The sequence below is a fragment of the Coenobita brevimanus genome, chromosome 6 (assembly GCF_032717465.1).
Source record: "Coenobita brevimanus isolate Jiangsu-jjx chromosome 6, ASM3271746v2, whole genome shotgun sequence".
Taxonomy (NCBI): Eukaryota; Metazoa; Arthropoda; class Malacostraca; order Decapoda; family Coenobitidae; genus Coenobita; species Coenobita brevimanus.
The window spans coordinates 63,208,382-63,232,350 of NC_136959.1; the positions used below are offsets into that span (position 1 = coordinate 63,208,382).

The following is a 23,969-nucleotide window of genomic DNA, read 5'->3' on the forward strand; positions in this document are numbered from 1 at the left end:
ACACACACACACACACACACACACACACACACACACACACACACAAGGTGGTCTGTAATTAGTGCTCCACTAGAAACTCGCCTTGCGGTTTATTTGTTGTGGGGACGGCTCAGTTTGCTGGTCTGGGCGTGAGTGTGGCAGTGAGAGTATGAGAGGATAAATGATGCAGGGTAGACACTGATATGATTCTCCTTCCGCAGTATGTGCCCTTGAACGTGACCTGGAGCAACTACCTCAGCGTGACCTGACCTGGGTGGGGGAACGCGGGGTCACACTCAGCGGCGGACAGAAGGCTCGACTCTGTCTGGCCAGGTGATTTCATCTAACTAAACTTCGCATTTCTGTTCTGCGTAACTGACAAGGAAAGCACTCTGACATTACCACAAAACACGATATGCAACCGCTGGATTTACGCTACCCGTCCCTTTGCCTTCTATGAGGAAACGTTCCGGAAAATTTATCCTGGATCTGCTTAGCCTGCACAATCTTTACTGTGTGTGTGTGTGTGTGTGTGTGTGTGTGTGTGTGTGTGTGTGTGTGTGTGTGTGTGTGTGTGTGTGTGTGTGTGTGTGTGTGTGTGTGTGTCAGGCCTCACTCTCCTCCTTGTCTGTGTTATCAGGGCGGTGTACAGTGACGCTGACGTGTACCTGCTGGACGACCCCCTCAGCGCCGTGGACAGTCGCGTGGGTCGTCACCTGTTCCACCACTGCATCCTGGAGCACCTCAAACACACCGCCAGGATCCTCGTCACACACCAGCTGCACTACCTTCCAGCGGCATCACGCATCATTGTACTCGCCCAGGTACCACTCTTACTACTTCTAACAAAACCACCATTACCGCCCCCATCACCACCATTACTGCTACTACTGATAATAATAATAATAATAATAATAATAATAATAAAAATAATAAATGGACCCATTTTTTCTATTCAGGGACGCATCACAGCCACAGGGACCTACAGCCAACTGCTCAAACAGGGGGTGGAATTTGCCTCCCTCATGGGCGAGAGGAAGGAGAAAGAAAGGCCGACTGTGTCTTCTTCATCGCCTGGAGGAAACCCAAGCCAGAGAATCAATACTGAAGACGGTAAGATTAATTCCCTTGGGTAACATGAAGCCATGGTTGTGGAGAGGGATGCCTTCACGCGGTGGCACTGACATGGCTGGGCGGTGGAGGGACAGACACACCCTTCATTTACGATTTACCCGTTCACTGCATTAGGTCTCCCCCTCCCCCCTTCAAAAAATAAATAAATAAAATCGTCTAGAGGTAGCAAAAATAAACTAATAAAAAAAGTCACTAAACTCCAGAGGCTAAAACGAAACTGATGAAATTAAGATGAAATCCATTAAGATGACGCAGTGTTTTATCTAATTCTCACTGCTTCTGGACGATTTGCTTCAGCTTAAGAATACGGAGGTTTATAACAAAACAGGATTTTAAAGAAAGTTCATTAACCTCTCCGCTACAACTGTGATTTTCCTGCTTCATTCATGCTACGGCAAGACGATTTTATTCAGCCTCCGGGACACCTCTTAGTAGTGGAAGAGTTAAACATTTGCGATTAATAACGAGACGAAATAAACGAATCGTGCACAGTAACTACAAAAAGAAGCTGGTCTCTGGTGTTGATATAAACGTTTGTGTTCCCTGAATACTTCCCTTTTTCTTCCACTAACTTAAACTCACCCAACCCTAGCAAAATAGTGGAAATAGGGTGATGATGATGATGGTGGTGGTGGTGATGATGTTGGTGGTGGTGGTAGTGTTGGTGATGGCGATGATGAACCATTTCACTCCGACGATGTCTATATTCAAATGATCCTTGTTATCTCCAGAAGATTTCATTTAGCTCAGAGGACTGCAGGAGGGGTTAGAAATACGAGTAGCCTTTACAGAGCCCCCTTTACTACCAGAGAGTCATCCACAGCTGAATAAAATCGTTTGGCTGTTCTCTGATTTAAATAAAAACAATAGTCAAGAGTTAAAATTGTACTCAATAAAGTTTCCTTTTGCAGATTATCCTTCGTCAACTCAGTCAAGAAACTATTGTAAAGGGCAGAGCTCAGATTTTGCCTTACTCAGCTGGGACACAAACCACGCACCAAGTTCAGGAACCGATTTGAAGCGACCATTACTTAGGTCGTCCGGCTGTGTAAAGGGCGCCGTCCTTAAGTACATGAAGGTATTCAGCTTCTTGGTTTATTATATATATATATATATATATATATATATATATATGAGAATATGAGAGAGAGATGCATTTTGAAATCAAATTTTGCAGTGACAGTGACTGCAATGGCAGGAGTCGGTGAAGATAATGATAGTTATAATTACTGCAATGTCATACCTATACTGACTGAATGATTGCGGAGACGAGGAATCAAAAGACCCCACTTCCTTTAGCAGTTGTTCACTTGCAATATCTTTAACCTGAAGGTGGTGGTTGGCCTGTGTAGGGTTCGACTGCAGGGGCAGTTGAGCTGGTTCACAAATACCAGGGATAAATGAGGTAAGGCTAGGTCTTGTGTCGTAACATTTAGTGATCTCCAACAAGTAACTGAGTTGACATGGTAATACTGTGTAAAGACACTGAAAATGTAACGTGGGACAAACCTTCACGTTGTTGAGTGGTAAAAAAAAACGTCATTGGAGCTGGCTCGAACTCTGAGGTAGTACCGTATATCACAGTAACTAGAAATCACTCTGAGGTCGCATACCTTCGCCAATGCCAGTAAAATTTGCGGTTTACTTCTGTAATTCATCTTCCCTACCAGATGAATACTTTTACAGTCTCATAGTCAATTAATTCTACGGTTTTAGCCTACCCTGTTACACATCTCAAAGAGCGTATCCCTCCGCCAAAGCCAATAAAATATATGAATACTCCGATATCGGGCTCCAAATCCACCTCAAAATTTAGTAAACTCTTCTTTGACCCACTGCCCACTTATGAACCAGATTTCACTGCAACCCAGTAACAACTTTTTGAGATATTTTGTACACAAATAGACAAACAGACCCGGGTGATTATATAACTTCTGTCCAAGCCCGTTGGAGGAGTTGACAGTTATGGATAACATTTACGATAATAACATATTAAACACACAGGCGAGACACCACAATGACAGCCAGTACGGCGAGGTGCAGTGCCAGGGGTCTGTGGGCGTGGCAGTGTACCTGGCCTACCTACGCTGCGGGGGTCACTGCTGGATACTGCTCTTCCTCGCCTTCCTCATCCTTGCCGCTCAAGTCCTCTTCACGGGCATCGACTACTGGCTCTCCTATTGGCGAGTCTATATATTTTTATTTTTTACCTCTAGTCAACAGAATATTTCTTGAAAATTACTTGAATGGTTTCGTATTTAACCTCTGGTCTATTGAATATACATATATATATTTTGAAATTTAATGGTTCGTCTTATACCAAGTTTATTAAATATTTTATCTTTATTATTATTTTGCTGTTTTTCGTTTTTAGTTACTTCAGTTATAGTACATGTTTTTAATTTTGATGTTAGTTACGCCAAATGCTTTTTTTCCCTTAAGCTTCTGCTCAGAGTTGAAGAAAAAGAAGCTTTCCATTAATCCTTTTCAAGACGATGACGCCTTTCTTTTGTCGCTGGTATCACAAGACGGTTTTGCTTAATTTACGAGAGACCTCTTGCTAAATAACGGAATACTGATTGCAGGGTGAACGGTGAACAGATGAAGGGTGAGCTGAGGGTAGGATGCAACGGGACGGAGGGCTGGACGGAAAACGACACTGGTATCTGGTGTAATGAGACAAGGCTACCTGAGGGATACCTGGATACCACCACCAACGTGTATGTTTATTCCGGTGAGGATGACTCTCTCTCTCTCTCTCTCTCTCTCCCCGAATCCCACCACCAGTGTGTATGTTTATTCTGGCAAAGATAACTCTCATGAACTAAATGCAGACTCCTGAACTGACTGGTGTGTGATCAGGCATTCTGTTGTTTTAAGTGGTGAAAACACACCAGTTGATGCATCGGGTTCAACTGTGTTCATGGCAGATCTGGACTGCGTAAATAAACAAATAAATAAAAAAGGAAATATATCAACACTACAACAACTACTACTACAATGGTCATGATGATGAACACCACCATCTTCAGCACCATCACCACCACCATCATCATTCTACCACCATCACCACCACCACCACCATCACCACCACCACCATCATCATTGTAACCCTCATCATCCCTACCTAATAACAATAGCTTACCTGGAGCCTTTATGTGCAGGTTTGACTGTTGCTTTGTTCGTGGTATCGCTGGCCAGATCAGTGGTATTCTTCAGCGTGTGCATGACCTCCTCAAGAATACTGCACAATCGCATGTTCTATGCTGTTATCCGCCTTCCCATGCAGTTCTTCGACACGCATTCTGTTGGTAAGTGTGATGTTCTTTGATACTCATTCTGTTGGATCCGGTAGGTGTACTGTTGTTTGACACCCATTCAGTTTGTGAGGACATTCTGAAATTCAACTTTTGGACCGTATTCTCTTCAAATGATGAGTTTTTTCCTTTTGCTTTTACCTCTTCGTTGCCAATCTCTTTTGTATACTACCATTACCATTCTCCCGTGTTATTTATAGCTGATGATGATTGATGATGATGATGATGATGAATGTTTGGTGATTCATGTTTGTCTATTACATCAGGTCAGATCCTTAACCGATTTGCGAAGGACATTGGCCAAATAGACGAACTGCTTCCCTCAACTTTTTATGAAGTCGTATGGGTAAGAAATTTTAACTTTTTATAGATTTTGTATTTCTAAAATCTACTTTATTGGTTTTGTAATATTTTAGTGGCTCATTTTTCCTTATATTGTTCTGTTATTGTCTTATTTTGTGTTTGCAATGTTTTGCTTACATTGCCTTTTTTTTTTATTTTGTTATTGTTCAGTGCTATCTTTTCATATTTTTCTTGTCATCATGACATTTTAAAAAATTTCTTATTGCCTGTTATTTACTTTATTACTTTATTTTTTAATGTTTTGTCTTTTATTAATGCGTTATATTATAATGTTATTGTATTGAATTTTTGTGACTGTTATTCTTTTTTTCTCCGTTCTCTCTACCACCACATGATTCAGTTCTTATGAAGGGCATTCAGTAGTGAGGCTGTCAGAAACAGTCTACATTAACCTGACAAGCAACATGACGCCTATAATTCATGTTGATCTTGTCAGCTGAATGGTCAACACTGCAAGCTAGGATGCTGCTGGCACGATAGCGCCAGCTTTCAGCCTGGTGTGGTCAACTTTCGCCATTTGACTCAGATTTTCATTCACACGTTGTGGATTGGTAGACAATGAGCACTTGAGGTAAAGCTTTGGGAAGGTAAATATGGTCACGTGGGTGATGCAATGGCCTTGTATTCCAGGACAGTGGGTGAGTAATCTGCCACAAGTTCAAGGGCCAAATTTATGAAGCTAAACACCTCAGGTATGATCATCATGGCGTCTGTCCCCACCTTTATATTTTACATCCTCATTGCCACCAGTCGATTTTACATATCTTGGGAGGGATCTCTTGCAGTGATGGGGATAATGAAAGGGGAAGTGAAAATAAACTGCTTCTGTCTCCTTCACCACAGGAGGTTTCCCCTTAGCTGAAGAAAGTCGTATGAAAGTAGCATGAACATCAGAAAAATATAAATGACGGTGCCTGTGATTCGCTATCACAATGCCGTAGCTTGGTGACATGGAAAAATTAGCCTTACATTTGGCGAGTTGTTATTACTTTCGCCCGATTTGATTTTCCTCAGGTATGAACACGGTCCAAGTTGGGCCAAAACGGTTGTAGCTCCACGTTAACAACACCTTCCAAATCTGGGCATAATTGTTCAAATGACGGTCCCTATATCGGTGATCGAACGGTGGTGATTATAAGAGAGTCTGAAGGCAGCAAGAAAAACATAGCAACCCCCTTTTCGTGGTTAGTGGTAGCTATAAAATCGTTCGACGTTAGCAGGAATTATTGTCTCCTGTTTTCGTGGGCAGACAATGGTGAAACTGGTGGGCGTCGTAGTGGTGACGTGCTTGGTGAACCCGTGGCTGCTGCTGCCCTCCATCCTACTCTTTGGTGTCTTCCTAGCCTTGCACTGCTTCTACATACGCACCGCCAGGGACCTCAAGCGACTGGAGGCCATCAGTGAGCTCATGCATACTCTCAAACTTAACACTACTATAATTCATACACACCTCACCTCATACGGCCAAAGCCCACAAACTCCTGACACTGCCACACCAGTCATATCTCACACACTACATTCATATTTTTCACTGCCACACCTCAGACTACACCCACACAACACTCTATAACTGAAAAATGATATAACATAGACTTTATAATGACAATGCTAAATTTACTGAATAAAAATAAAAAAAAAGATTAGGACAGCCAATTTAACAGCCCCAATGGTCAAGTGCTTTTGAACCTAAGAGGTCATGAAATAACTTAATGACTGAATTTCTGTTGGTCAAATATGGTCTAGTGGTTAGCAGTCTTTGTTATATGGTGTGTTCAAACTGTGACCTGAATGGTATCTGCACGTGTTCAGCCCGCAGCCCCGTGTTCGGCCACCTGAGCACCTCCCTCCAGGGCCTCACCACCATCAGGGCGTTTCGGGTGCAGGACAAGTTTATCAGAGACTTTGATGTTCATCAGGTGGGATGTATTGCCCTTATATTTAATCACTTCAGCCCGAGGATGTCTTTTTCATTGTGTTCTAGATTACATTAGCCTTTTTTTGGGGGGGTATACTGTCTGTAATGTGATCAAAATCCATAGGTCCATAGATGTGCGAGGGAATGTGGGAGGCCCTAAAAATCTGCTAGGAAAGATGTTTAAATGCTATGGCGTAGTAACAGTGATACTTAGACGATTTCGTTATATGTGCTTTTTCCAATAATTCCTTTTTTTTTTTTTTTTTTTTTTTTGGCTCCCCTCATCTTTCTACTTTTACGATTAAATCTTGATAGTTTGAATTCAGTCACCATAAGGTTCTTAGTAAAGGTAAACGATGTAAAATATCAGGAAACCACGACTTTTCAACAGGGACTGACACATTAAAGTGAGAAAGATTACTGGTCTACCAAATAGCAGACGCCTTAGTTAACTGATCCACGAAACATCAGACGCCTTTGTTTACTGATCCACGATATACCAGACGCCTAGGTTTACTGATCCACGAAACACCAGACGCCACGTTAGTTTACTGATCCACGAAATACGACACGAGTTGTTAATGATCCACACACCAGACGCCGCCTTAGTCTACTGATCCACGAAATACGACACTACGTAGTTTACTGATCCACACGCGTATTGCTCAGGACCTACACTCGTCCGCGTGGTTCCTGTTGCTATGCTCAGCGCAGTGGTACGGGATGTGTATAGACGGTATATGCTGCTTCTACATCGCAATCATCACGTACAGCTTTATGGCCATGACTAGTGAGTATATTGGCATTTCTTGGTTGTCTCACTGTTGCAAGCTTACAATTGTCTTTTCCTGTCTCACTGTTCCTGTTGCAAGCTTACATTTGTCTTTTCTTGTCTCGCTGTTACTGGTGCAAGCTTACATTCGTCCTTTCTTGTCTCACCGTTACTGTTGCAAGCTTACCTTTGTCCTTTCCTGTCTCACTGTTACTGTTGCAAGCTTACATTTGTCTTTTCTTGTCTCACTGTTACTGTTGCAAGCTTACATTTGTCTTTTCTTGTCTCGCTGCTACTGTTGCAAGCTTACATTTGTCTTTTCTTGCCTCACTGTTACTGTTGCAAGCTTACATTTGTCTTTTCTCGTCTCACTGCTCCTGTTGTCAGCTTATACTTATCTTGTCTTTCTGGTTTGTTCCACTACTACTCTTACAAACTTATAATTATCTGTGTCTTCTTACTGAGTCTCTGATACTGTTACAGGCTAATATATGTCTTTCTTTAAGGACTGTCTCACTGATCATGTTGCAGGCTTATATCATTATCAGACAGACAGACGAATAGATGGACAGATTAAGAGACAGACTGAACAACAAGGGCAAAAGGTTATTAATATCAGCTGCAATGGCCATCACCCCAGCTACCATCGGCGGCAACATCGGCCTCGTAATCTCTTCGGTGATGAGCCTGTTCGGATTGTTTCAGTGGAGCATCAGGCAATTAGGCGAGGTGGAGAATCACATGACGTCTGTGGAGCGAGTTCTGCAATACTCTACCATGCCTCCTGAAGCTCCTCTTAACACGGCAAATGGTGAGCATTGATTTGAAACCCAAACTGATTCATAAATTCGAATCCCTAACTGTCTCATAGGTTCGAATTCCTACGTGTTCCTTAATTCGAAATCCCTGATGTTTCATAAATTTTGAGTACATTACATCTCTAACATGACGTCTGTGGAGCGCGTTCTGCAGTACTCTACCATGTCTCCTGAAGCTCCTCTCAACACGGCAAATGGTGAGCATTGATTTGAATCCCTAACTGATTCATAAATTCGAATCCCTAACTCTCATAGATTCGAATCCCTATGTGCTCCTTAATTTGAAATCTTTGATGTTTCATAAATTCTGAGTACAGGACATCTCTAACTGTTTCATAAATTCCAATTCATAACTACGTGTTAAATCTGAATCCCTAACTGATGCACAAGTTAGAATCCCGACTACTATAAAAACACGAATGTCTGCTCCATTGACTTGAATCCACAGCTGTTCAAGGCATTCCAGACCCTCATTGCTCCTGTTGTGGTTATTATAATTACTGGTCTTTATTATTATTATTATTATTATTATTATTATTATTATTGTTGTTGTTCCGGCCCCAGGCTCATCTAAAATGTGAACCCAGTGGCCTGCAGGCTTAAATTACCCTCCTCTTTCAGTCCACCATCCACACTTCAGGAGACAAGGAGGTAGCTGACGGCCATTTCTGTAACTAGGCAACGGAGCCGCCTGGTTATATCGATGCCAACACATGAAGGCGTCCCTCTCCAGCACCTGTCACTGTACACGTAAAGTCCCCGTCAATAATTCGTTCCATGATAACTCCCCCAGATGACAAGGTGGCAAGGGAGTGGCCGGAGCGTGGGACTATAACCTTCCAAGACGTCTCCCTTCGTTACAGTACAACCGATCCTCCAGTGCTGAGGAATCTAAACTTCTGCATTAAGGCTAAGGAAAAGGTAATATGTGCGTGGTAGACCACTTGTAATTTTAGAGAGAATAAGTGTATTATATAGTCAAATGATGATACAGAAAATTTTAGATAACTGTATAGCTAGGCAGGTGGGTAAGTAGAAAGGAAAGGTAAGTAAGCTGTGTTATGGGAAGGACGAATGAATAATATAGAGAGAGACTAACTTTGGATGGATAGATAAATAGACAGATAGATGGATAGCTTTAGATATAATGGCAGATAAACTTTAGACAGATATATAAATAAACTTGTGCTTGTCTTAATATAAACATAGTGTGGTGTCTTTTTGGGTCTCGGGTCTTCAGGTAGGGGTGGTGGGCAGGACGGGGGCGGGGAAGTCGTCTCTCCTCACCGCAATGTTCCGTCTCGCTGAACCCACGGGCGTCATCTCCATCGACGGCATGAACATCCAACACCTGGGTCTCCACCGCGTCAGGGGCAACATCTCAATCATCCCACAGGTAACAATTCAACTAAAGTTCATGGTAAAGATCTGTAGTAAATGTGGCTAAATGGAAACAGATCTAGAGCTTGGGTGAAGATCGCTAAATGGTGACTCTGCACAGGACCCGACTATCTTCTCTGGCACCATCAGGAAGAACTTGGACCCGTTTGATCAGTGTTCCAACCCCCAGCTCTGGACAGCACTGGAGGAGGTAAATGGAACTATGAACGTAACTGCAGGGAAAAGGTTTTGTTACGCCCCCCTCTTTCAGCTCTGTTGTCGATGTTTTTCAGTTGTTTTAGTGCTACGTTTCCTTTTCAGTTGGGTTTTCAGTGTTTTTGCAGCTGTCTTGTGCTAGCGCTATGCTTCACTTTCCATAGGGTTTTCTGTTTTTCAGATGTCCTTTGTGTTTTTCAGGTGTCCTTTGTTAGAGTTATGTCTCCCTTTATACTGGGTTTTCGATTATTTTAATTTGTCCTGTGTTAATGCTACGCCTTTATTTCAGCTGGTTTTACAGTGTTTTAGCCTTTTAGTTGTTTTCTTTTCCATGTTTTTCCGCAATGTTTTTAAGATTTTTTCCTTCATCTTGTGATAGGCGCTGCAACAGCGACCTTATTGTAGACAGAGACATACTGCCTACATATTTACTTTCATGAATCTTCTTTTCTTCAATGTACATGGATAATAGTCCAATATTTGTGTGGATCATTTAGCCTATGACGTGAAGCCGTGTATGGGGCTGAGGGTGAGGGTGTGAGGGTGAGTGTGTGGGTGAGGTTTTCAGCGTGAGGCTACGTTGGAAGAATATAATCTGGAGCAGGTGAAACTGAAGGAGGTGGTGTGAGTAAGAGTGAGGGTGAGGATGTGTCAGTGTAAGGCTAGGCTCTAAGTGTGAGGTTAGAGTGCAAATGTGAGGACAGGATGTAAGTGTGAGGCATGGGTGTACGAGTATGGTCTGGCACAGGTGCAGCTGAAAGAAGTGACGAGAGTAAGAGTGACGGAGAGGGTGATCGAGAGTAAGGGTAAGACTATAGTGTAAAGGTGAGGCCAAGGTGTAATAATGAGGCTAGGGTGTAGGCGAGTAGCTAGAGTGCAAGTATGCGTGTAGGTATAAAGGTGTACTGTGGTGTAAGTGCAGATGACGGAGGTGGTGGAAGCAAGAGTGAGGAAGAGGGTGATGGTGAGTTCGAGGCTAGGCTAGGGTGTGCGAGTAAGTTTGAGGCGAAGATTAAAGTACAAGTGTTGGAAGTAAAGGTGTCTTGTGGGGCAGGTGCAACTGAGGGAGGTAGTGGAAGGGTTAACGGATGGACTGGAGGCTGAGGTGGGTGAGGGCGGGAGCAACCTGAGTGTGGGGCAGAGGCAGCTACTGTGTTTGGCCAGGGTCATCCTCAAGCACAACACCATTATCGTCCTGGATGAGGCCACCGCTAATGTTGACTCAAGGTAACCTGTTTTATTTCACGTCTGTCGCCACTATCTTTATTATTACTAATACCAATAAAACTAGTTATTTTTTACTTCGATACTACAGGAATTTTTCTCTCACACACGTAGCCACTCCAACAAAAAATTTCCAAACGCACTTTTCACTTCAAACAGTATTAAAAAAAAAAAAGTCAGCACCCAGAGCCTACATATATAAATTAAATATGGTAGGGCGAGGGGGGAGGGGGTTCATTTCTCCTGTGACAGAAAATGGTGTTACTCGGTTCTTGAAAAAAGTTGCCATTTATGACTCATAAGACGCAGCCTCAACGTGGATAGTGAAGTTGTTCACGTATTTAAAAGTGCATGCCAATCGTTTCAGTAAAATTCTATGAGAGGTCTTTCCTAAAATGTTAAAAATCGGACTGAGAGATTTTTCGAACTGGACATATCAAAATAGCCTTCATTAACCATATTATTAAGACTGGGCTCCTATTGATAATTATTATGGTCTGAAGGCTCAAAAAAAAAAATGCTGCAGAGTTAAAGAATGTTCCTCTAGCACTATCAACGTGACAGACTTAATCTCTCTCTCTCTCTCTCTTCCATTCCAGGACCGACGAACTGATCCAGCAAACCATCCGACGCAAGCTTGGCGGGTGTACAGTGCTGACCATCGCCCACCGCCTGCACACCATCATGGACAGCGACAGGGTTATGGTGCTTCACGAGGGACGCCTTCAGGTTACACTATACCTTCACTTTGGAGAGAAGGCTTCATGCGTGACACTATAACTGCATTTTAGGATCACTTTGAAAAGAAGACTTCATGCTTTCAACTTAAGGATTCAAAATTTGGGTGTCACTTTATATAGAAGGCTTCACGCTTGATGGGTATGGCATTAGTTAAGAGAGGAGGTTTCATGTTTGATAAACAAGACATCAACTACGAGAGGAAAGGACTTCATGCTTGTTAAAAAGGGCATCATTTAAGAGAGGAAACATCACACTTAATAAATTTACACGACTTAAGGACAAGCTTTGTGTGTGAAACATTATGCAACCAAATTCCAAGTACTTATTACTGACTGCATAACTTTGTGATCCTTTGTTGCAGACGTTTGTTATATTATTTGGTAGAGGTTTGTGTCTTATGTTGTCGTAGGGGCTCGTGGTTTTATTCAGTGCAAGAGTTTGTGGTGTCTTAGCTGCAAGAGTTTGTGATTTTGTAACAGAAGTCTGTGATCGTACTTTTTTTTTGTTTTTTTACTATATCCTGACGATCGGTGGCCATATTTCAGGAGTTTGACGAGCCCCACATCCTTCTCAACAAATCAGCTTCCATGTTTTCAGCGCTGGTGCGGGAGACAGGCACAGAAACCTCAGAAATATTGCGTCACATTGCTAGACAGGTAAGTATAAAAAAATCCAGAAAAAAGCAAAATATAGAGAGACAAAATAATGAAGAAAATTTCTAGATTGAATTTAAACAAGGCTTTCACTCCGACTCGGGTGTTTTAATAATTACACTGCCAGGCACCTTTCATTACTTTATATTCATTTATTTTTTAGCAATAAATAAATAAATAAATACCTCCTTTAATATGCATGGGCCCCACTTGTCAGAAAAAAAAAGTTACTGTAATTTCTGAGGTCGTCCTTCCGCAACTCACCAACATCCTTTAAGGAGAGAGGGAAGGAGTATAATAATGCTTAACGTGTAATATTTCGCCCGATATATTTGATTACGATTATTCAATTATTAACAACGTTGTTTTATTAAATTGTTAAACTTTTCTGACATTTCACATGGGTAGTGATTTTTATTTATATATTATTCTTATTCTTATCATTATTACAGTATTATCATTATTATTATTATTATTATTATTAGCTGCAGCCCCAACCTAACTGAAACCAGACAGTGATGCTACTTTGAGGCTTTTTCTTCCTTCTAGGCGTATTATCAACGGCGGCACAACATCGACGTGGAAGCTGATCACAAGCAGAGGCAAGTCCAGGAACCCTGAGAGAAGAACCAGCATCACCTCAAGCGTGGAAGTTCATCATCGTCATTATCATCATCATCATCCACTAATGTGACAGGAAGGGGAGCAATTATCTGACATTTGTACTGCACCATCATTATCGTCATCACCATCCGTGATTCTGATACGATGAGGAACGGTTATCCCACGTTTATGGTGCAAGTTCATCATCATCATCAACATCATCATCATCATCATCCATAATTGTCACAGGATAAGGAACAATTACCCCATGTTTATGATTAGACACTACGTTTAGCTCAATTAATCCCTCCACTTGGATTACCCTTCTCTTTATTAACTCTTACTACCAACTGGTGAACCGATTCAGCCTGGAAGGACTACCCCCTCTTCTTCTTCTTCTTCTTTTTCAGCTTTCATATTTCCCACCATTCTCAGAGTGATGTATACTGAGCTCTGTGTGGAGGAAAAGTGTGTTGTGATGGCCTTCGTTCACGGAGAGCTCAAGGTCGTGAAAATGTAAGAAAACTGGAAATTATAAAATTCCTTTCCACGAATAAAGATGACCGACAGAACATAACTTGTATATTGAATAAGCTATCTGGCAGCATGTCTCATCCTATACCAGCAACATTGAAAGCCCAGGATAAGTACTAATGGTCAGACATTACAATCAAAACTGCAATACTTGTTTCATTCTCCTTCCATAAATAATATAGTGTATGCTTTTCCTGGTGCAGGGGACAGGCCGGAGATGCTGAAGATAATGACTAATAGACTGTACATCAGTTGCAACAGCTGCAGGACAACATCGATCTGTATATGTGTACACTGTATACAACACATTAGTACTACTGAAATAAGTTAGCAGTTATTGTTTCAACCCCCTTTCCTCCGTTTCCACTGCAGAGCGTCCTCTCTTTTGGATGTTCCGATCTAGTAGACCCATGTTATACTGCGATGAACTTCTTATACCTGACAAAGTCAAAGGAGGATATTGTTATCACTGGAATCAATAGGTGTCCGTCCGTAGAGTTGGACGGCAGGGCGGCTGGCTGGGCATTGACATTTCGTTTTCAGGCCAGAACTCAGAAAGTATTCACTACAGTCATGAAATTACACATAGTTACGTGTCTTACAGTGAACTGGTGCCTTTTGATAGGTAGAATGCTGTTTCTTTGGTAGTTTCTTCGAAAAAATGACAAAGTATTTTTTTTTTTTTTTTTAAGATTTCAATGCGACCTGCACAAGGAATCTGAACGGCTCAGGTTATGTGTCCTAAGGCGTTCTCCTTACGCCCACCTTTACAAGAAAAGATGAGGGAGGAGGTGAGGGCCGTTATGCCCTTGGTTAGGTGTGCAGCGAGGTGGGGGGGGGAGATGTGCTTGGTCAGATGGAGAGTTGCAACAGCGTAGCGCTGCCTATGTTTGAAGATGCAGTTCAGGATTGATGGTAGATTTTTATACTATAATGTGTGAGAGTTGTTGCTGCCGAGTTACTAGACAACACTGGTTAGTTTCTTATAATACTGCAACACAGTTTTTGCAGTGTGTAGCGAAGGAGCAATTGAAGATATTTTTGATGTCTCCAGTTCGAAAGATCTCTCCTGGTTTGAATTAAATCGTCTGGCGGCGGCAAGAATAAATCGAAAAATACGTCAACGGGCTGAAGGAGTTAACAAGTGTAAGTCTTTTAAAGGAAGGAATGTTTTTCTCATCTACGTGAAAGCGCGTGACTGTAACCAGAATAATATACTACAGTGTTTCAGCCATCCTTGTGTGTGTGTGTGTGTGTGTGTGTGTGTGTGTGTGTGTGTGTGTGTGTGTGTGTGTGTGTGTGTGTGTGTGTGTGTGTGTGTGTGTGTGTGTGTGTGTTCAATAATAACGACCAATCCCATCTTACCCCTTTCCAGACTTTAAGGTCCTAGAGTAGGCTGCCGAAGTCTGAACATCTATGGGTGGATGACTGCGCTACTTCCCTTGGTGGCATTACGTAGGTCGACACAGCCTCCAGTCACCTTTTGGGGATCGAACCAACGCGCGTGTCACTGGGACTTTCTAACCACTACACCACCCCTGTAAGAGAGCGACCTTTATTTGTAGTATAACCTGGAGCCATAAGACTTTTGGGTGGTTCTTCTTTACTGAATGCGTTCGCTGACAAGAGCTAAAAATAGAGTTGTAAATTGACGGCTGCGTGTTGCACTCTGGGGTAGCGTTTGCATGCCTTCCCTTGGACCGTATTTCATATTGGGTTTGGAGATTTCGTAACAGTTTTTCCTATGCGATTCATCTCACACACTACACGTTAATAATCCTCTTATATGTCACTGATGCAAACTTTGTCGGTATTAAGGAGGTATAAATAACATACAGGAAAATATTAAAGGGAAATACGCAAAATTTATTATTTATTATTAATTTTTAAGGAAATGCGAAGAATGGAGGTTTCAGAATTTTCCTGTCCCTTGATCATCCTTCAAAAGCCAAAGTCCAAATCCCATCTTTAAAGCTTAAAAAAAAAAAAGAGAAACAATAAAAATCTTAGGTACAAGAGGACAACAATTGTAAGGTTTGTTTGTGCATCCAGTGCCTTGTTAATTCCGCTACACACGCGGGCCACACCACGGCATCCTTTGTACAAGAGTATTTGTCTCTCCATGAAGGAACGCAGATCAAAGCTCAAAGAGTCATGGAGCGTGTGCAAGGCAGGTGTAGCTCTAGGTCTGTTACGCTGCCAGCCTCTTCATTTGCTGTTCCTGAATCCTGGTCCAAGATGCGCATTTTCGTTCTGTTACCCATTTCAACACCTGGCGCTTAATCTTCTCTTCCAAGTATGGTATGATCGTGTTTAACTATATTTGCTAGGAACCCTAATGTAACCAGCCTAGCCCAGCCTAACAAACTTACGTAACCTAACCTAACCTATCCCCAACAAAGTAATCTAGCCAGGCAACTTTATCTATAGACCCTCCTGGACAAGAAAATGCGCCCCAAACAGATACAGTTCGGAAATCTGCGTCCTGCCATTTGGGTACTGACCACACATGATTAAAAAATAAGGTACCAGTGTAAAAAGAAAAAAAAATGTAGTACGTGTGTTCGGCTTAACGAGTTCTGAACGTTTTTATTATAAAAAAAAAAAAAAAACGAAAACAGGTTAGATTAGGTCAGATTGGGTTAGATTAAGCCACGAATATTCGGTGTAAGTCAAGTCACACGTCCACAATGCGTTGTCACTTTTCAGTCTTTAAACTGAAGATATTTACTTGGTTCGTGGAAAAGGACGATGAAAATACAGATGGGCTTATACTCGGTTTGGGTATCCCTGCTGCAGGAGTTAACCATATGCAGTAGTTTTTACCTGAAGGTGAGGGAAAAGGAGGTAAATGAGGAATCTATTCTTAAGAAGCTGCTGTGCCTCCCCTCCCTCCCTCCTTCTCTTCCTGCACTCTTGGAAGTTATCCTGCTGGTGGAGCTCGGTGATCAGGTGGATAGTTTGGTAGACCGATGGGCGGGGTGGGCAGGGTGAGGTGGGTAAGTGGGTGGGGCGGGCAGGGTGAGTGGGAAAGGCAAGGTGGTTAGGGTGGGTCGGCAGGGTGTGCTGGTTGGGTGAGTGGGGGTGAGCAGATGGGTGGGTAGGTGGGTGGCTAGTGGAAAAATAGGTCCACGAGGATTAGGCAAGCAAGTCCATGGTAGGAACAGATCCATGTGGGGAAATTAGGTCCATGAGAAATAATTCCCTGAAGAAATGGGCCCAAGTAGGCACATAGCTTCACCTGGGTCAATACAGGTCCACAGCGGAAATAAGCCACATGGGAGCAAATAGATCCATGGCTAATTTGGTGTTACCACATGGGGAAAGCATATGTCCAGGCAGAAAACCGATCCATGGAGAGAAAATAATACGTTAATGGGAAAAATGATTCTGTTGTGGAGATGAGACCCATGAGAACAAACACGGCCATTGGAAAGATGTGTCTATGGGAAAATTGGTCCATGGGAAAACAGATCCATGAGGAACTTAGGTCCACATAGACAGCATGTTGATAGGGGAAGAGGTCCGTGAATAAGACAGGTTTCGGAGGAAAAACAGGTCCAGGGGAAAAAACAAAGTCCATGGGGGAAAACAGATGCAAAGAAAAACAGTTTGGTAGGCGGTTGATGCGTGGAGGGTTAGCCGGAGATGGGATGATATGCTAGGAGGAGGAGGAGGAGGAACAAAAGGAGATAAAGGTGAGGAGGAGGGGGAGGGGAACGGGAGGCAAAAGAGAGGTGAAAGAGAAGAAACGATGGAGAAGGAGGGGGAGGAGGAGAAACCGAGGTAAAATGAGTAGAAACCAGTGGGGAGAGAAGGGGGAATAAGAGGAGACGAGAAAACTAATGGAGAAAGAGGAGGAGGTGGAGGGGGAAGAGGAGGAGGAGGTGGCGGGAGTAAGAAGAGATAAGAGAGAGGCAAATCTGGAGGAAGGGAAGGAGAAAAGGAGATAATTGAGAGGAAAAGGTGGAGGAAGGGAGCCGGTAGGGCCGCCAGAACCCTCACTTCCAGCTAGGTGTGCAGTCTGGCCGGGACCTTGGGAGCGTGAACACTGCCACTCCCGCTCCCACTCGCTCACTCTCTCAAAACTCCCTCGTGCACTCCAGGGAAATTTATACCCTAGGGAATACGCAGGAAAACTGAATAGTTTGAGACGCCCATTTGTCTAGTTAAGACTTTGGAACTGAACAGTCTAAGTCGTGCATTTTACCAGTTAGTCTTGGGTCGCTCGTTTTTAATACTCTTTGTTAAACTCGGAGTCAAGCTATTATCCTTGCGAATACATAGCAGAAAAGTTGACCAGTCTGAGACAAGAATTTGACCAGTTAAGACTCTAGTTATGTTTCGCTAATATTTAAAACTCTTCGGACAAAACCAGGAAGAGAATAATCTACTGTAATGCCCTGACTTGTACAAACGAGTAGAACAAATTAACCTGACATAGAAAACTGGAAAAAAGCAAGAAGCCTTTGGAAGGGTTAGGAAGTGTGAACGTGATTGGCAGAGAGAGCAGACGTGGAAAATTACAGATGAATCAAAACACCCACCTACAGAAGTTTTACCAGAAACAAGGAAACAGAACTTAGAAGACGTAAGCTGAGCACACATCAAAGCAAAACAACGTCCTGGGCTCTCCTTATTAAACAACTTCTTCAGGATCTGTTATCTCGATTTTTTTTTTCTTGAGTGGAAAAACTGAAATAAGTTGTGGATTGCCACGTGGAAGCCGAGCGATAGATATATACAGGTCTGAGGGTAAGTCTGGAAAGTCGACACATGGAACTGTTTCACATCCCCATGCTGATGACCGATTTCTATTTTAATCTTGTTAACTTTAGACATTTTTTTTGCTACTCTGGAAGGACTTGGTTAATCGCTTCGCTACTAGGAAGCCTTCGTAAATTAAATAAAATCCTCTGATGGCAGACTGAGTAAAACAAGATAAATCGCCGGACTGAATGGGATTAATAACACTGAATATTGCAAGTCTTAATCCTCTGTGTACACTCCTGAATATTTAATTAAGGTTAAAGCGCCTTCACGTGGTGGCATCGACATAACCGGGTGACAGAATTGCCCCTGAACCCCCTCCTCATCAACCAAAAGGAGGATGGTGGGAAGTGCGAGGGCAACTTCAGCCTGATGTCCACTGGGTTCGAGTGAACATTACCCTGGGGCCACAACAATAACAAGAGTATCAACCAGACAATTTTGTTTAGCTGAGAGAGAGAGAGAGAGAGAGAGAGAGAGAGAGAGAGAGAGAGAGAAGGAGTGGGGGACCGAGAGTGGAGTTAGGTAAAGGAAGGAGAGGGGAGAGGAGGTGAGTGGAGGAGGGAGAGGATGTATGAGAGCAAGGTGAATAAAAGAGAAGGACAGGGAGACCGATACTGAGGTGATGGGGGAGGAAGATGACTGGAGTGTGGAGGAGAGGAAGATCGAGAACGAGACGGGATGTACATGAGGCGGGATGGCGTGAGTTGGAAGTCCTGGTGGAGTAGCGATAGAAATGTCCGGCTAACCTCACAAGAAGCAGCGTAAGGCGACAGGTCCAAAGTTGGAAAGACAGACGCATACCGGTACGTTATTTAGATTAAACCTGGTGAGCCTGGTGACAGACAAAACGATAGATATTCAGTAAGATAGACAGATAGATAGACAGATAAATGGACAGACAGATATATTACTGACAGCTGAGACGATGAGGTTGATATTCGGTTATATTAGATTAAACAAGTTAGGTCGAGGCGCTAGGTTAAGCCGAGTTAGGTGTTTAGGTTAGGTTTGGTAATATTCAGGAGAGTTAAGTCCAGTTAAGTCAGGTTATGTACAACTAGACTGGGTTAGGGCAGGACTTGTTAGGGTAAGAAGACTTGGGTTAGGTTCGGTTTAAGTAGAGCTAAGAGACGTAAAGTTAGGTAGCAAAAGTTTAAAAGTCAGGTTTGGGATTTACAATAGATCAGGTTGGGTTAAACAGGAAAGACCAAGTTATATTAGGTAAGATCAGGCAGAGTTAGCCTCAGTTAGACTAGGTTAGGCTTGGTTACACAGCTTTCTGGATATTTACATTGGATAATGACATCGGCCCAGGTCAAATGTGTGGCTTTAAACACCGTGAATTATATACGATGACATTTCAGCCTTCATGCATATTTAAACAGTACCAATTACGAGATGTGATGACGCCAGGGTTTCTGATATTCCCTGCCATGATTCAGGCTTAGATTAACTCACTTTGGTCACTAATCTAACCTAACCTAATCCTCTAACTTAATCTAGCCAAACTTAAGTAACCGGCACCTGTTATGAGAAGTGATGATGCCAGCGTTTCAACTATTCCCTGTAACGATTCAAGCCTGGATTACCTCACTTTCGTCTCCCACCTAACCTAATCAATTTAACCCAGTCTAACTTAACCTACCCAAACAAACCTAATCTCAACAAATCTAACCTAACTGAACCTAATCCTGAACAGTCGAACGCTAATCTAACCTAACCCAAACTAACTTAACAACCCAATCTAATCCTAATCAACCGAATACTAATCAGCCAAACTCAATCTAACCTAACCCAAACTAACCTAACCCGACCTAATTACCTCCAATTACGATATGAAATGAGTCCAGGGTTAAAAATACTCCCTTTCTTTGGGCTAATGCAATCTGGTCACTTGATACAATCGAATCATTTGATATTAAGCACAGAAGTATTAGTTTCTAGTGTACTGGACAGTCTTTTGATCTTAGACTTTCCTGCATTTAGTCTCTCTCTCTCTCTCTCTCTCTCTCTCTCTCTCTCTCTCTCGCGTGGGCAAATGTAGTAAATGTAGCTATATTTAAACTGGCTAATTTTCATCATCTTCACCATGACGTCTCCCTATACATGACTAAACAACCCTCTGAATACACTGAATCATATTATTATCGCCAGAAGATTTTCCACAGTTTATAGGTGCCTTTTCGAACTGGAGAGGGTTATAAATAGCTTTTGTGAAACCCTTCGCTGCCAGACATAATTCCGAAGGTTGCTAAAATCGTCCGGAAGTGGCAGTAATAATAAGAAATACGTCATTGGTGTGACAAGCCAAATGATTTCCTGTGGCCCATGAAGCAATATGTATGCTACGCTGATTAGTAAACATATAAATAAAGAAACTCCTGGAGGACTTGTGGGTTTAGGTGCTCCAACCGGACGTGGTCCATAAGGGTTTACACCAGACGGTTGACGGAGATTTGTTGTTCATACGATAACATCTGCGACGGGCTATTGGCCAGTCTTGCCTAACACCTGGCCCCTACGTTCCCACTAGGGCTATAGGGGATTGGATGACAGTCTCTGTGGTCTTAGAAATATAAGACTTCAACCCCCCCCACACACACACATCTCTCTCTCTCTCTCTCTCTATATATATATATATATATATATATATATATATATATATATATATATCCGTCAGGGATAAGGGACTCAGTAGGGAAACTGCCAAAGATCGCGCAGCATGGAAAGCCGCCTTTAGGTGACCGAGGCCGACGCATGCAATCATGTCGGAGCCTTTCAAAACGAAGAACACGAATATATATATATATATATATATATATATATATATATATATATATATATATATATATATATACATATATATATATATATATATATATATATATATATATATATATATATGATGAAGGGAAACTCATAATTGTGAAGCGAGCGATTTTTTCCAGCTCATTAACGAACGGTGGACTCCGGTAATTGCGTTTAGTCTGGACGGTGAGGACAGAGCCTGGCTTGTTTATTACCTGTCACTTCTGTCTAGTCCTTCATTTGTTTATCTTTATTGTCCTTCATTTGTTTATCTTTATTATCTGAGCTCACCGTTTTAATAAGTTTTCTCCATTTTTTATAATTCTTTATTGTCCGTCTTAATGTGAATATTTTTATTTCCTAGGTAATTTTTCTGTATCACCCACTCGCGTGTTTACCTGTCTCTAAATCGATCCATCTGATCCAGTTACTGTCTGTACATTAGGTTTGCCTTAGCTGTCCACTGCACCCATTCACGCATTTGTTTACCTGTCTTTTTTATCTCATGCTATTTTCTTCGTTGTCACTTATCTCTCTCAGTCCATCTGTCAGCAAGAGAGAGTAAGAAGAGAGTGGATGAGGAATTTGGAAGGAATTTGAGTGTAAAGTGGAGGGACTGTAAGAAAATGTTCTGGAGAGAAGTGAAAAGAGTAAGACAGGGTGGAAGTGAAGTTAGCAGGGGAGTGAAAGATTAAAATGGTAGATTACTAGTGGAGAAGGGAGAAAAAGTGAGCAGATGGAGAGAATACTTTAAGGAATTGTTGAACGTAGAGGATGGAAGTAATGCGAGTATAAGTGGCTGGGGAATGGCTGGGAGAAGGAGGGAGGTGAGAAGACAGGAAGAAATCAGTAGGATAGAAGTTGTGGAAGCAATGAAGAAAGTTAAATCGGGGAAAGCCCCAGGAATTGATGGAGTATGTGGTGAAATGCTGAAGCATGGGGGAGGGATAGTAGTAGAATGGATGTGGAAGATGTGCAGAGTGGCCTGGGAGGAAGGTAGAGTCCCAGAGGATTGGAAGTCAGGTATAATTATTCCCTTGCACAAAGGAAAAGGGGAAAAAGAAGTGTGTGGTAATCATAGGGGCATTTGTCTTCTTAGTATAATAGGAAAAGTGTATGGTAGGATACTTATAGACAGAGTTAGAGAAAGAACAGAGAAATTAGTTGGAGAAGAACAGGGAGGCTTTAGGAAGGGAAGAGGTTGTGTAGATCAAATATTCATTCTTAGATCTTTAGTGGAAAAGTTTCTAGAGAAGGGAAAGAAGTTGTATACGGCTTTCATGGATTTGGAGAAAGCATATGACAGGGTGGATAGACAAGGATTGTGGAAAGTGTTAAGAATATATGGAGTAGATGGGAAGTTGTTGAATGCTGTGAAGAGTATGTACGATGGTGCGAAGGCTGCAGTGCGTGTGGATGGTGAACTAAGTGAATTTTTCTCTTTGAAAGTTGGTTTGAAACAGGGATGTGTCATGTCTCCATGGTTGTTCAATCTGTACATGGATGGGGTAACAAAAGAGGTACAAGGTAGGGTAGTGGATGTTGGAGTGGCCCTGGTGAGAGAGGATAGTGTTTGGAAACTCCCTGTACTGTTGTTTGCAGATGATACTGTGTTGTTGAGTGAAGACGAAGGGAGCTGCAAGGCTTGGTGGATGAGTTTGAGAGAGTGTGTAAGAAACGGAACCTAAAGGTGAATGTAGGGAAGAGTAAAGTGATGGTCTTTGAGAGAGGTGAAGTTAGTGAATGTACAGCGAGGTTGGATGGTGAGGAATTGGAAAATGTGAGTACGTTTAAGTATTTGGGTAGTGTGATGAGTAAGGATGGAGGTTTGGAGGGTGAAGTGCTTGAAAGGGTACAGCAGGGAAGAAAGGTTGCTGGTTCCTTGAAAGCAGTGATAAGGAACAGGGAAGTGAGCATGGAAGTGAAAAAGTTACTACATGACAGTATTGTGATACCAACTCTAACGTACGGAAGTGAAGCTTGGACATTGTTGGAAGGACACAAGGCAAGAGTGAGAGCAGTGGAAATGAGTTATTTAAGAGGAGCCTGTGGAGTCACGTGGAGAGACAGGCTGACGAATGAGGATATAATGGAGCGTTGTGGTGTGGATGTGGATGTGATAGGAAGCGTTATGAGGAACACACTGAGGTGGTTTGGCCATGTGGAGAGGATGGAGGGTGAAAGACTGACGAAGAGAGTGTATGTGAGTGAGGTGGAGGGGGGAAGAGGGAGGGGGAGGCTGAGGATGAGATGGAGGGATGGGGTGGAGAGGTATATGAGAGAGGGGGGGTGTGAGTTGGGAGCAGGGCAGTGAAATGGCGGGGGACAGGGCGACTTGGAGGCGATTTGTTTGTGGCCACCCCAAACGGGATTGAGGCGTCTGGCAATAGATAGATAGATAGACCTTTGTTCATTTCCTTCTTGTTGGATGATTATCTATTCCTCAATCTATCTATCTTACTGATTAGTTGATAATATTGCTGCCACGTAATTCATCTTTTCTCGGTCTACTTACGGTCGTCACTAATCTATCCATATCTGTTTATTCTATTTCAATATTTTTTCTATCGTTGTCTCTTTACGTATAACTGTACTGCAACGTGGGCTGTTTACATTATCTATCCGTTCATCTATCACCATCTGTCCATTTTATCTATCTGTATCTATTCGTTATCCGTCAGTGTATTGCGATCTCCGTCTCTATTGCGCTGATTTATTACCTGACAATTCTGGAGTCTA

The 23,969-nt window shown here is 42.5% G+C and overlaps 2 protein-coding genes across 2 annotated transcripts in view; both read left to right on the plus strand.

The window, feature by feature from the left end:
- LOC145401605 (ATP-binding cassette sub-family C member 4-like) overlaps nucleotides 1–18,812 on the plus strand; it is a 36,771-nt gene extending 17,959 nt beyond the window's left edge. Inside the window, exons 13-32 of the mRNA XM_080273800.1 lie at nucleotides 201–312; nucleotides 620–803; nucleotides 939–1,092; nucleotides 2,025–2,191; nucleotides 3,118–3,296; nucleotides 3,699–3,847; nucleotides 4,278–4,424; nucleotides 4,697–4,776; nucleotides 6,043–6,193; nucleotides 6,603–6,709; nucleotides 7,378–7,498; nucleotides 8,121–8,291; nucleotides 9,092–9,219; nucleotides 9,539–9,694; nucleotides 9,800–9,889; nucleotides 10,949–11,121; nucleotides 11,718–11,847; nucleotides 12,405–12,515; nucleotides 16,449–16,639; nucleotides 18,683–18,812. Of these exons, the coding sequence (XP_080129926.1) occupies nucleotides 201–312; nucleotides 620–803; nucleotides 939–1,092; nucleotides 2,025–2,191; nucleotides 3,118–3,296; nucleotides 3,699–3,847; nucleotides 4,278–4,424; nucleotides 4,697–4,776; nucleotides 6,043–6,193; nucleotides 6,603–6,709; nucleotides 7,378–7,498; nucleotides 8,121–8,291; nucleotides 9,092–9,219; nucleotides 9,539–9,694; nucleotides 9,800–9,889; nucleotides 10,949–11,121; nucleotides 11,718–11,847; nucleotides 12,405–12,515; nucleotides 16,449–16,639; nucleotides 18,683–18,812 (2,831 nt within the window). The remainder of the gene's footprint in view (nucleotides 1–200; nucleotides 313–619; nucleotides 804–938; nucleotides 1,093–2,024; nucleotides 2,192–3,117; nucleotides 3,297–3,698; nucleotides 3,848–4,277; nucleotides 4,425–4,696; nucleotides 4,777–6,042; nucleotides 6,194–6,602; nucleotides 6,710–7,377; nucleotides 7,499–8,120; nucleotides 8,292–9,091; nucleotides 9,220–9,538; nucleotides 9,695–9,799; nucleotides 9,890–10,948; nucleotides 11,122–11,717; nucleotides 11,848–12,404; nucleotides 12,516–16,448; nucleotides 16,640–18,682) is intronic.
- Nucleotides 18,813–19,044: 232 nt separating this feature from the next.
- Nucleotides 19,045–23,969, plus strand: part of LOC145401614 (uncharacterized) — a 100,576-nt gene continuing 95,651 nt past the window's right edge. The window contains exon 1 of the mRNA XM_080273810.1: nucleotides 19,045–19,102. Coding sequence (XP_080129936.1) covers nucleotides 19,045–19,102 — 58 coding nt within the window. The remainder of the gene's footprint in view (nucleotides 19,103–23,969) is intronic.